The sequence below is a fragment of the Anolis sagrei genome, chromosome 9 (assembly GCF_037176765.1).
Source record: "Anolis sagrei isolate rAnoSag1 chromosome 9, rAnoSag1.mat, whole genome shotgun sequence".
Taxonomy (NCBI): Eukaryota; Metazoa; Chordata; class Lepidosauria; order Squamata; family Dactyloidae; genus Anolis; species Anolis sagrei.
In genome coordinates, this window is record NC_090029.1 from 617,841 (window position 1) to 631,782 (window position 13,942).

A 13,942-nucleotide genomic window follows, 5' to 3' on the forward strand; every position below is an offset into this window, starting at 1 on the left:
CATTCACACCTAGCTCCAGCAGAGAAGAGCTCTTTGCCCCACCCCAGCCATTCCACAGATATATAAACCCTTTTTCCTAATTCCAACAGATCTCACTACCTCTGAGGATGCTTGCCATAGATGCAGGCGAAACGTCAGGAGAGAATGCCTCTAGAACATGGCCCTATAGCCCGAAAAAACCCACAAGAACCTAGGAATTCCAGCCATGAAAGCCTTCGACAATACATTGAATAGGTATTCATTCATGCCTTTTTTCAAATTATAATCCGGCCATCCAACAGTTTGAGAGTCTGTGACCTGGCCCTCCTGCTTTAGGCAGTTAGGAGTTAACTAGCCGAACTGACCACAAGATGGCACATGTAACTGTCTTTTTGGAAAGGGCAGGGTTAATCAGCAGAAATAGGGGTTCATGAGGATGCACATCAGGAATAGTGGTGAAATGGAGTCTGTACTATGCTGCAAGATGGCGTTGTTTATGTAAATTAAGATGGTGGGAAATGGCACCCATAGCACAGGCCCTTGCCTCTTCCAGCGTTCCCCTCACTTATCTCGGTAATGATGGTCAATTAGAAATCCACGACACCCTAGAACAGTAGATTGGATGATGGTTGCTGTGGTTATGTGGATTTATTTATTTATTTGGTTTACTTTTACCCCGCCCTTCTCACCCCGAAGGGGACTCAGGGCGGCTTACACATCCAAGGCACAATTCGATGCCCGTAACATACAACAAAAATAAAACAGAATAACGCAAATTAGCAAACAACAATACATTACATCTAAGCCCGCTAAAAACCAATAAAACCAATAAAATTTCATGCAAACTGATACAAACCAATTCCTCCTTATTGCCGGTCAAGGTTCGCTATCTCATAGTTCAGAATTTCCTTCCGCATTTATCAGTCCTGCCGGTCCTATTTGTCTGGTTGTCCTTCCTAGTTAGCAGATTGCCCGAAGGCCTGGTCCCACAACCACGTCTTTACCTTCCTCCTAAAGGACAGGAGTGATGTCAATGCCCTGATATCCACTGGGAGTGAGTTCCACAGGTGAGGGGCCACCACTGAGAAGGCCCTGCTCCTCGTCCCCACCAGCCTTGCTTGGGAAAGCGGTGGGGTCGAGAGCAGGGCCCCCTTAGATGATCTTAAATTCCATGGTGGGACGTAGAGGAAGATACGTTCGGACAGATACGCTGGACCGGAACCGTACAGGGTTTTGTAGGTCAAAACCAGCACCATGAATTGGGCTTGGAACTGAACCGGCAGCCAGTGGAGCTGACACAACAGAGGGGTGGTGTGCTCCCTGTATGACGCTCCGGTGAGCAGCCTGGCTGCCGCTCGCTGGACCAGTTGAAGTTTCCGAACAGTCTTCAAGGGCAACCCCACGTAGAGCGCGTTGCAGTAGTCTATTCGGGATGTAACAAGAGCGTGGACCACTGTGGCCAGATCAGACTTCCCAAGGTACGGGCACAACTGGTGCACAAGTTTTAATTGTGCAAAAGCTCTCCCGGCCACCGCTGAGACCTGGGGTTCCAGGCTCAGCGATGAGTCCAGGATCACTCCCAGGATGCTGGTAATGGCGATCACAGGGCCCCCAGAGATGCGTTCCCCGCAGCATTGCGCTGCTCCCTGCTCCGCTGGCCGGAAATGAGGTCAAAGACCCCCTAACAGCCTAACTGGGAGTCCCAGAACTAGACGCTCTGTGCCGGAGTTCTTTTATTTATTTATTTATTTATTTATTTATTTATTTTTGCACTTGTATACCACTAATATCTCAGCCTAAATCGGCGACTCATTGCGGTTTACAACATTTAAAAACAACAATATTCAATTTAAAAACATAAGAACACATATACAATATAAAATTATTGGGCCACCAATAACAATCCAAATGCATCTTGTAACTGGAATCGCAATCCAAATTCATCGTCAGTGATTACCAATCCTTAATCGTCAAAATTCGTTTCGTCGGATTATCCGAATGCTTGTTCAAACATCCATGTCTTCAGTCTTTTCCGAAACGCCATCAGCGAGGGAGCTGATCTTACCTCTATAGGGAGGGTGTTCCATAGCCGGGGAGCCACCACAGAAAAGGCCCTGTCTCTCGTTCCCGCCAGCCGCACCTGTGAAGCAGGCGGGATAGAGAGCAGGGCCTCCCCAGAAGATCTTAGGGTCCTGGTGGGCTGATAGGCTGAGATGCGTTCGGATAGATAAGTTGGGCCAGAACCGTTTAGGGCTTTGAAGGCCAACGCCAGCACTTTGAATTGAGCCCGGTAGCAGATCGGCAGCCAGTGGAGCTGGTGCAGCAGAGGAGTCGTATGCTCCCTGTGCCCCGCTCCTGTTAGTATCATGGCTACCGCCCGTTGGACTAATTGGAGCTTCCGGACTGTCTTCAAAGGCAACCCCACGTAGAGAGCGTTGCAGTAGTCAAGACGGGATGTAACCAGAGCGTGGACTACCGTGGCCAAGTCAGACTTCCCAAGGTACGGTCGCAGTTGGCGCACGAGTCTTAACTGTGCGAATGCTCCCCTGGTCACCGCCAAAACCTGGGGTTCCAGGCTCAGCGATGAGTCCAGGATCACACCCAAACTGCGAACCTGCGCCTTCAGGGAGAGTGTGACCCCGTCCAACACAGGCTGTAACCCTGTTCCCTGTTCGGCCTTGCGACTGACCAGGAGGACCTCTGTCTTGTCTGGATTCAGTTTCAATTTGTTCGCCCTCATCCAGACCGTCACAGCGGCCAGGCACCGGTTCAGGACCTGGACAGCCTCCTTAGTAGCAGGTGGGAAGGAGTGACAGAGTTGGACGTCATCCGCGTACAGATGACACCGCACCCCGAAACTCCGGATGATCTTGTATCGGCCTACAGACCTGAGTACAGAGTGACTACACTACATTGCAGCAAATGTTTCATCCTCGGCTACTGCATATGGCATGCAGCCCCATACTTCTCTGTATGCGGCCGCGTGTCATTGAAAATGGCTACACGTGTCAGTGCTGACACGCGTGTCATAGGTTCACCATCAGGGGTATATGATGTGTGCAACTTCCCCTGTACAAAGGCTTCAAGCTTTAAGAATTTCCAGGGTTACAGAAATCCCAACAGAAACAGAAGGGAAAGTAATCCAGAGGAGAACAGCTTTAAGAGACTCCTAAGGAACTCCATGGAAGCATTCCCTCAGCTTTGGGAATTTCCAGGAAAATAGCCTTAAAGACTAAAGAACTCCAGCTGGAGAATATCCACTGCCTTGCTGGTAGGTCCACTCGGTGTCCGAGAAGCAGTTCGGCCCGGTAGCAAAGCCCAGACCAGCGAGGGTTGGATTTCAGTCAGCCTGGGAGAAGTTAAAAAAGGGGAAATTTCCTTTAAAGAAAACGTTATTGAAGATAGTGCCTGTCCCCTGTGGACAAGATTGAGAGAACCAATACTTTATCAAGAAAGCCTTGAAGTTCCTGTTTGATTGTTCATTAATAAAAGACTTGGTTGTACTTCTCAAGCCATCTGAAGATTCTTTTGTAGTGGAAACCTCTGAGAACTTCTCCTAAGGCCCCTGGCTTCCTGCTGGGCAAAGATTACACATCCTATTTTTAAAGCCAACGAATTACAGGCCCAGCGGCGACAGAACAGGTATATTGCGTCCAAATTTGGTGTCAACTTGTCCAGTGGTTTTTGAGTTATGTGAATCGCAGAAACGAACACATTTTTATTTATATAGATATGAATAGATATACAAATGAGCTTGAAACAGAAAATAAATATTAGAATGGAAAATAAAAACCATGTGCACACACAAACATATATAGATCTAACTAAGCTTGCAGCAGAAAAGAACAGATATTAGGGTGCAAATAAAATGCATATCATATATATATTTGCACTCTAATATCTGTTCTTTTCTGCTTCAAGCTTAGACAAGCCCTGACTATGCAAGCAACAGTCTTCAGGTAGAAAAGAGGAATAGATTTTGACAATGGCCATGCCTTCCCAATCGCAAATGCTGTATCTGCAAATGCAAAGAAGCATTATATATTTTCCAAGCGCCACCTTCTTCCATGCTGGTGGCTTCTCAGTCCAAGGTCTTCAGGATGGTCTGGGCTTGCTTTAATTCTGGAAAGAAAGAAAGAGAGAAAAAGAGAAATAAAAAGAATGTCTTGTTGAATGCTTTCATGGTCAGAATCACTGGGTTGTTGTCGGTTTTTCCGGGCTATATGGCCATGTTCTAGAGGCATTCTCTCCTGACATTTCGCCTGCATCTATGGCAAGCATCCTCAGAGGGAGTGAGGTCTGTTGGAACTAGGGAAAAGGGTGTATATATCTGTGGAATGACCAGGGTGGGACAAAGGACTCTTGTCTGCTGGAGCTAGGTGGGAATGTTTCAACTGACCACCTTGATTAGCATTTGATGGCCTGACAGTGCCTGGAGCAATCTTTTGTTGAGAGGTGATTAGATGTCCTTGTTGTAGGTCATATTCTAGAGGCACTCTCTCCTGACGTTTTGCCTGCATCTATGGTAAGCATCCTCAGAGGTGGTGAGTGATGTTGGAACTAAGAAAAAATGGTTTATATATCTGTGGAAGGACCAGGGTGGGACAAAGAACTCTTCTCTGCTGGACCTAGGTGTGAATGTTTCAACTGATCACCTTGATTAGCATATAATGGCCTGACAGTATCTGGGGCAAACTTTTGTTGAGAGATGATTAGATGTCCTTGTTATAGGTTTTTTCGGGCTATATGGCCATGGTCTAGAGGCATTTTCTCCTGATGTTTTGCCTGCATCTGTGGCAAGCATCCTCAGAGGTAGTGAGGTCTGTTGGAACTAGGAAAAAGGGTTGATATATCTGTGGAATGATGTCCAGGGTGGGACAAAGGACTCTTGTCTGCTGGAGCGAGGTGTGGATGTCTCAACTGACCACCTTGATTAGCATTTGATGGCCTGGCAGTGCCTGGAGCAATCTTTTGTTGAGGGGTGATTACATGTCCTTGTTTGTTTCCTCTCTGATGAACCAACCTGGACACAGCATTTTATTTGAGGACACAGAAATGCTGGACCACTCTCACAACCACCATGTCAGATGACACAGAGAAGCCATTGAAATCCACAAGAAGCAGGTGGACAATGTCAACAGAAAGGAGGAAACCATGAAAATGAACAAAATCTGGCTACCAGTATTAAAAAAAACTCTAAAATTACAACAGCACAACAACAGAGAGGAAACAAACAAGGACATCTAATCACCTCTCATCAAAAGATTGTTCCAGGCACTGCCAGGCCATTATATGCTAATCAAGGTGGTCAGTTGAAACATTCACCCCTAGCTCCAGCAGACAAGAGTCCTTTGTCCCACTCTGGTCATTCCACAGATATATAAACCCTTTTTCCTAGTCCCAACAGTTCCCTAGTTCCCTAGTCCTCACTACCTCTGAGGATGCTTGCTATAGATGCAGGCGAAACATCAGGAGAGAATGCCTCTAGAACGTGGCCATATAGCCCAAAAAACCTACAACAAGGACATCTAATCACCTCTCAACAAAAGTTTGCTCCAGACACTGTCAGGCCATTGTATGCTAATCAAGGTGGTCAGTTGAAACATTCACACCTAGCTCCAGCAGACAAGAGCCCTTTGTCCCACCGTGGACATTATTCCACAGATATATAAACCCTTTCCCCACAGATATATAAACCCTTTTCCCTAGTTCCAACAGACCTCATGACCTCTGGGGATGCTTGCCATAGATGCAGGCGAAACGTCAGGAGAGAATGCCTCTAGACCATGGCTATACAGCCCAAAAAAACCTATAACAAGGACATCTAATCGCCTCTCAACAAAAGATTGCTCCAGGCACAGCCAGGCCATCAAATGCTAATAAAGGTGGTCAGTTGAGACATTCACACTTGGCTCCAACAGACAAGAGTCCTTTGTCCCACCCTGGTCATTCCACAGATATATAAACCCATTTTCCTACTTCCAACAGACCTCACTACCTCTGAGGATGCTTGCCATAGATGCAGGCGAAACGTCAGGAGAGAATGCCTCTAGACCATGGCTATACAGCCCAAAAAAACCTACAACAAGGACATCTAATCGCCTCTCAACAAAAGATTGCTCCAGGCACTGCCAGGCCATCAAATGCTAATCAAGGTGGTCAGTTGAAACATTCCCACCTAGCTCCAGCAGACAAGAGTCCTTTGTCCCACCCTGGTCATTCCACAGATATATATAAACCCTTTTTCCTAGTTGCAACAGACCTCACTCCCTCTGAGGATGCTTGCCATAGATGCAGGCGAAACGTCAGGAGAAAATGCCTCTAGACCATGGCCATATAGCCCGAAAAAACCTACAACAACCCAGATATTTTCTTTACTGCTCTAACGTAGCACAAATCCTATGGAAAATCCTACTATGCATTTTTGACATTAATATTGAAATCTGAAATATTGAAATGTATGCTGGCCATCCAGTTGACCCCCTTATTGACGGCCACTGACCTGCAAGCAAGACCCGGAACTTCTCTGCCGACAGCGTCATCGCAACGGGTTCCAGGACGCCTCTGTCAACGTTCCTCACATTCAATTTGAGGTGGACGACGGGTTCGTGGACTTGCTGGAGTTGGCTGGAGCTGAAAGTGTAGTCCACCCTCCAAGACACCGAGTCCAGGCTGTTCACTGCAAGAATCAAGGGACACGCTCCGTATTGGTTCCCACTTATCTGTCACATCAACGATATCTTCCATATATGTTATATGTTTTATGTTTGCCCCAATTTTGTCGTTGGTAGGGTTCAGCATGCTCTTTGATTGTAGGTGAACTGTAAATCCCAGAAACGACAACTCCCAAATGTCAGGGTCTATTTCCTCCAAACTCCATCTATGTTCATATTTGGGCATATTGAGTATTTGTGCCAAGTTTGGTCCACATCTATCATTGTTTGTGTCCTCAGTGCTCTCTGGATGTAGGTGAACTACAACTCCCAAACTCAAGGTCAGTGCCCAGCAAACCCTTCTAGTATTTTCTATTGGTCATGTGTCCTGTGTCCTAAGATTAGTTCAATTCCATCATTGGTGGGGTTCAGAATGTTCTTTGATTGTAGGTGAACTATAAATCCCAGCAACTACAACTCCCAAATGACTAAATCAATTTTTGTTGAGTGGAGGACGTACATTGGGTTGTTAGGTGTCTTGTGTCCAAATTTGGTGTCAATTCGCCCAGTGGTTTTTGAGTTCTGTGAATACCACAAACGAACATTACATTTTTATTTATATAGATGATGATGATGATGATGATGATTATTATTATTATTATTATTATTCAAACACTGCCACCCCACAACTTCTGGATTCTGGATGGTTGGGGGTCACCACCACATAAGGAACTGTATTAAGGGGTCGCAGCATTAGGAAGGTTGAGAACCACTGCTCTACAGAGACACTCGTAGCAGCACCTCAGCAAGCGAGAGTCCAAAAGTGGCAGGCTCAATGCCGGAACCTCAATCAGTGGCTGATACCAAATGTAGAGTGAAGGACTTCCGATGGTTCAGTGGGTTCAACCCTTGTGCCGGCAGCACTGAAGACCGACAGGTCGCAGGTTCGAATCCGGGGAGAGGCGGATGAGCTCCGTCTGTCAGCTCCAGCTCCTCATGCAGGGACATAAGAGAAGCCTCCCACAAGGATGGTAAAAACATCAAATCATCCAGGCAACGTCCCCTGGGCAGCATCCTTGCAGACGGCCAATTCTCTCACACCAGAAGCGACTTGCAGTTTCACTCCTGACATGACCAAAAAACCAAACAAAACAGATGTACTGACCTCTCAGGCTGCCTCTCCTAAGACTGTCTTGAAGGGAAGCCTGTTTCTCTTCATAGGACCGGCACAATCCAGTGGCATGCTCTACAACACAAAATAAGGAAAATTATTATTATTATTATTATTATTATTATTATTTATACCCCGCTTTATCTCCCCAAAGGAGACCCCTTAATACAGTTCCTTATGTTGTTTGTGGAGACCTGCAACCACAACATTATTTGCTTCTTAACTGTAATTTGGCTCTTGTTATGAAGCATAATGTAAATATCTGATATGCAGGATGTATTTTCATTCACTGAACCAAATTTGGCACAAATCTGAATACTGGTGAGGTTGGGGGGACATTGAGTTTGTCATTTGGGAGTTGTAGTTGCTGAGATTTATAGTTCACCTACAATCAAAGAGCATTCTGAACCCCACCAACAATGGAACTGAACCAAACTTGGCACACAGAACTCCCACGACTAACAGAAAATACTGGAAGGGTTTGGTTGGCATTGACCATGAGTTTGGGAGTTGTAGTTCACCTCCATCCAGAGAGCACTGTGGACTCAAACAATGATGGATCTGGACCAAACTTGGCACCAATACTCAATACGCCCATATATGAACACTGGTGGAGTCTGGGGAAAGCAGACCTTGACATTTCGGAGTTGTAGTTTCTGGGATTTACAGTTCACCTACAATCAAAGAGCATTCTGAACCCCACCAACGACGGAATTGGGCCAAACCTCCCACATAGAGACCCCATGACCAACAGAAAATACGGTGTTTTCTGGTGGTCATTAGTGGCCCCTCTGATATTCCCTCATGACCCCTCCAGGAGTCGCGACCCCCAGGTTGAGAACCACTGCTATATGCACTACAATATCACCCTATACCAGTGTGGAAGAAGTCAAAACTCAGACGTCTCAACTCTAGCTCACCTTTGGGCAAACCCAATTGTTGCAGTTCGCTGGAAAGTGATTCGGAGTCCACGTTGTGTTTGGCAGCGCTGGAGAGGAGGAAGCCCAGCACCGCGACCGTCGCCTTCACGTCCCCAGACTCTGCAAAAGGAAGGCGGACTTACTGGTCGGCCAAGAGTGCGTCTACACTGCAGAATGAGTGCAGTTTGGCACCACTTTCACTGCAGTTCTGGAGATCCCAGCCGCCGTTCCCAATAGGAAAGGACACTCACCCAATTTGGCATCCGACGTCAGCTTGAGGACCTTCTCGTACTGCAAGAGAAACACCCAGGTCAGGCTGGACAACACAAATACTTTTTGGGCATCTCAAGTCCTCCAAAGGCTAATTCAACCGTGTGCAAACTGGACGAGAGATCCCTGGGTCCATGAATGGGAATGTTGGAGAAAGACCAAGGGTTGGAAGTTGTCAGGTTTTACAATGTATTGTAATGTACTATAGCCGAGTCATGCACTGCTAAAAGGCTTCTATTGGAAATGCTGAGTCATGCATTAACTGTATATAGAAGTTCATTTGGGGAATGTGTTCTGGCCTAGTCCAGGTGATTCTGAATTATGAGTTGTTGGATCCTCTGTTCCAGGTGAGTGATCTTGTCAGGTTTTACAATGTATTGCAATGTACTATAGCTGAGTCATGCACTGCTAGTAGGCTTCTATTGGAAATGCTGAGTCATGCATTAATTGTATATAGGGAATCATTTGGGGAATGTGTTCTGGCCTAGTCCAGGTGATTGTGAATGATGAGTTATTGGATCCTCTGTTTCATGTGAGTGATCTTGTCTGGTTTTACAATGTATTGTAATGTAATATAGCTGAGTCATGCACTGCTAGTAGGCTTCTATTGGAAATGCTGAGTCATGCATTAACTGTATATAGGGAATCATTTGGGGAATGTGTTCTGGCCTAGTCCAGGTGATTGTGAATGATGTTGTTGGATCCTCTGTTCCATGTGAGTGATCTTGTCAGGTTTTACAATGTATTGTAATGTAATATTGCTGAGTCATGCACTGCTAATGGGCTTCTATTGGAAATGCTGAGTCATGCATTAACTGTATATAGAACTTCATTTGGGGAATGTGTTCCGGCCTAGTCCAGGTGATTGTGAATTATGAGTTGTTGGATTCTCTGTTCCATGTGAGTGATCTTGTCAGGTTTTACAATGTATTGCAATGTAATATAGCTGAGTCATGCACTGCTAATAGGCTTCTATTGGAAATGCTGAGTCATGCATTAATCGTATATAGGGAATCATTTGGGGAATGTCTTCTGGCCTAGTCCAGGTGATTGTGAATGATGAGTTGTTGGATCCTCTGTTCCAGGTGAGTGATCTTGTCAGGTTTTACAATGTATTGTAATGTAATATTGCTGAGTCATGCACTGCTAATGGGCTTCTATTGGAAATGCTGAGTCACGCATTAACTGTATATAGAACTTCATTTGGGGAATGTGTTCTGGCCTAGTCCAGGTGATTGTGAATGATGAGTTGTTGGATTCTCTGTTCCACATGGGTGATCTTGTCAGGTTTTACAATGTATTGTAATCTAATATAGCTGAGTCATGCACTGCTAATAGGCTTCTATTGGAAATGCTGAGTCATGTATTAACTATATATAGGGAATCATTTGGGGAATGCGTTCTGGCCTAGTCCAGGTGATTGTGAATGATGCAATCCTGGGTCTGAGTTAAGTCAATGAGTTGGGAACCAATCAGAGATTGCTATGTGTAATTGTATAGAATTGTATATAAGGAAGTCGTGTACAGTGTATTCTCTCTCCTTGTGCTGTGATGTTGTTCGTCAAAGGCTATATGTAATTAAAGAACCTGTCTGCTAAGACAAGGTATAACCGTATGCTGTGGTATGTTTGCAGTGTCATCTAGATTGGGGGGGGGGGGGGGGGACGGGGACAATAGTAAAACTGACAATGGCCAGGCATGTGCTCATGTGTCTGTAAAGAGTTCCAGAGTGACTGCAGTTTGTGGGAGCAGTTGACTGAAAATACTGTGCAGGAAGAAGCTACTGGAAAGCGCTGAAGTTGTGCAACTGATCTGCTGCTGAATTGTGAAGTTAATCTCAACCCCCTCCCCCTTAGCCATGAAAAACACGGCACAGGTCTGGACGCATTACTGTTTCAGTCTGGCCAACCTCACAGGGTTGTTGTTGACAGGACAGAGAATAATAATCTATCCATATAAATAAAAATGTAATGTTCGTTTGTGGGATTCACAGAACTACAAAACCACTGGATGAATTGACACCAAATTTGGACACAAAACACCTAACAACCCAATGTATGTCCTTCACCCAAAAAAAATGATTTTGTCATTTGGGAGTTGTAGTTGTTGGGATTTATAGTTCACCTACAATCAAAGAGTATTCTGAACCCCACCAACGATGGAATTGAACCAAACTTGGCACACATTTCTCCCATGACCAACTGAAAATAGTGGAAGGGTTTGGTGGGCAGTGTCCTTTGGTTTTGGAGTTGTAGTTCACCTACATCCAGAGATCATTGTGGACACAAACAATGATGGATCGGGATCAAACTTGGCACAAATACTCAATATGCCCAAATGTGAACACTGGTGGAGTTTGGAGAAAATAGAATCTTGACATTTGGGAGTTGTAGTTGCTGGGATTTATAGTTCACCTACAATCACAGAGCATTCTGAACCCTGCCAGCAATAGAATTGGGCCAAATCTCCCACAAAGAACCTCCAAGTGGGCCACAGCAACGCGTGTCAGGGGACGGCTAGTAAATAAATATAATACTAATTACAACAAAAAGAAGTTAATATAGTGACTCAAAAAATCCACTTACATCGATCCCATCCCCAAGGAGATCCTTCAGCACTTGGACACAGATGAGCTTCAGTTTCACTGAGGACTAGAATGAGGGCCAAATTAAACAATTAACAACAACAACAACATAAATAAATAAATAAATAAATAATAAAAATAATAATAAATAAAAATAAAATAAAGTATAATAATATTAATAATAATAATAATAATAATTCGATCTGCACGCATCATTTGAAAATACACCACACAGTCCTAGACGCTTGGGAAGTGTCCAACTTGTGATTTTGTGATACGAAATCCATCATAGAGATCTCGTTTGCTGTGACATACTGTGTCATAAGTAAAATAATAATATTATAATAATATGAGGATTTAAAGATGGAACTGCAAGGGCTCTGGCACAAGCCAGTCAAGGTGGTCCCAGTGGTGATGGGCACACTGGGTGCAGCGCCTCAAGACCCTGGCCTGCACTTAAACACAATCAGCGCTGACAAAATTACCATCTGTGGAAGGCCACTTTACTGGGTTCTGCATGCATTATTTCCTGATAGATCACACAGTCGTAGACACTTGGGAAGGGTCCGACATGTGATTCAATTCAACAGCCAGCAGAGTATCTGCTGTGGACTCATTTTGTTGTGTTTCCAATAATAATAATAATAATAATAATAATAATAATAATAATAATAAATCACACAGTCCTAGGCACTTGGGAAGGGTCCGAAGTGTGATCCAATACAACAGCCAGCAGAGTGTCTGCTGTGGACTCGTCTTGTTGTGTTTCAAATAATCATCATCATCATCATCATTATCCAATGCAATAGCCAGCAGAGTGATCGTGTCTGCTGTGGACTCATAGAATCATAGAATCAAAGACTCATCTTGTTGTGTTTCTAATAATAATAATAATGATCCAATGCAATAGCCAGCAGAGTGATCGTGTCTGCTGTGGACTCATTTTGTTGTGTTTCCAATAATAATAATAATAATAATAATAATAATAATAATAATTTGATCTGCACGCATCATTCAAAAATACATCACACAGTCCTAGATGCTTGGGAAGTGTTCGATTTGTGGTTTTGTGATATTAGCATATAATAGGATTTTTTGCAGTTTTTGCAACAGCACAACAAAAGAGAGTAAATAAACAAGGACAGCTAATCACCTCTCAACAAAAGTTTGCTCCAGGCATTGTCAGGCCATTATATGCTAATCAAGGTGTTCAGTTGAGACATTCACCCCTAGCTCCAGCAGACAAGAGTCCTTTGCCCCACCCTGGTCATTCCACAGATATATAATCCCAATTTTCCTAATTCCAACAGACCTCACTCCCCCTGAGGATGCTTGCCAGGAGAAAATGCCTCTAGACCATGGCCATATAGCCTGGAAAAACCGACAACAACCCAATAATAATAATAATAATAATAATAATAATAATAATAATAATAATAAATCACACAGTCCTAGACACTTGGGAAGGGTCTTATTATGCATCAAATAACAACAACAACAATAAATGGCTTACAATTTTGGCCAAGGTACTGATTTCTGCCAAGACCCAATCCGGACAGTCCAAGTCACCGCAAAACCGGAACCTCTAGATAGAAATGGGGAAATTAGTGGAACATATTGTTTTGGGAACACAATTTGCTTTATTTATTTTCCTTTCTCTCCTCTATTAGTTTGTTATTAGTGTTTCCAAGCAGCCCCTGACTTCCTACAGCAGCCCAGTCTTCTGCACTGCACACTCACTAAGCCTGCAAGCACTCTGCACATGCCCAGGAGCACTCTTGGCCGTGCAGTCAATCCTTATGCTCTGCAGCCCTGCAAACAAGCAGAGGCATGGCAGTGTGCAAAGTGCAACCCCATCAGCTGGTGCATGTGTTGCATTTGCCCCCTTCCCCCTAGAAAAGCAAACCCATGGCAATCCTCACCATGGCTTCCTGGCTCTGGGGACTCTCTCCTCTCTGCTGCAAAAAGGGAATCAGCTGACTCCTTTCTATTTCAGCCAATCATTGCAAAGCTTCCCTGCATCAGCTGACCTCTTGCAAGGCAGAGTTAACCCTTCAGCTTCCGGCCTGGTTTCAATTCCTCCTCCTCCTGCTGCCCAATCAGTTCCATTTTTGAGACTTTTAGCTCTTAAAGGATGCAACAGAAGTCTGTATTGCCTGACATCCCTTGAACTGCTATGGCTCAATGCTATGGAATGATGGGAGCTATAGTCTTGCAAGGTCTTCAGCCTTCTCTTGCCTAAAACTTCTCCTGCCATGACAAAGTACACATGTGTGCACGAGAGTCCAGCGTCATGTGGACTCCCCCAGATTGAGAAATTTGGAACCGCAGCAGAGAGTTCCACAAGTTGTAGGAGCCTGGAATC

At 44.6% G+C, this 13,942-nt stretch overlaps 1 protein-coding gene across 1 annotated transcript; it reads right to left on the reverse strand.

Annotated features, from left to right (window-relative positions):
• Window positions 1-2,885: 2,885 nt before the first annotated feature.
• On the reverse strand, window positions 2,886-13,572 carry COMMD4 (COMM domain containing 4). The gene is made up of 8 exons (XM_060755910.2): window positions 13,500-13,572; window positions 13,091-13,162; window positions 11,579-11,644; window positions 8,975-9,014; window positions 8,724-8,843; window positions 7,798-7,878; window positions 6,482-6,658; window positions 2,886-4,101 (listed from the first exon to the last, which is right to left on the reverse strand). Exons 1-8 carry the CDS (start codon window positions 13,500-13,502, stop codon window positions 4,061-4,063), a joined length of 600 nt encoding a protein of 199 aa, XP_060611893.2. The 5' UTR covers window positions 13,503-13,572; the 3' UTR covers window positions 2,886-4,060.
• Between the last annotated feature and the right edge of the window lie 370 nt (window positions 13,573-13,942).

Coding starts and splice junctions, on each gene's coding strand:
- COMMD4 (XM_060755910.2), bottom strand. Junction 9,015..11,578: donor TCCTTGGGGATGGGATCGAT/GTAAGTGGATTT, acceptor TTTCTCTTGCAG/TACGAGAAGGTCCTCAAGCT. Junction 6,659..7,797: donor TAGGAGAGGCAGCCTGAGAG/GTCAGTACATCT, acceptor TGATTCTTGCAG/TGAACAGCCTGGACTCGGTG.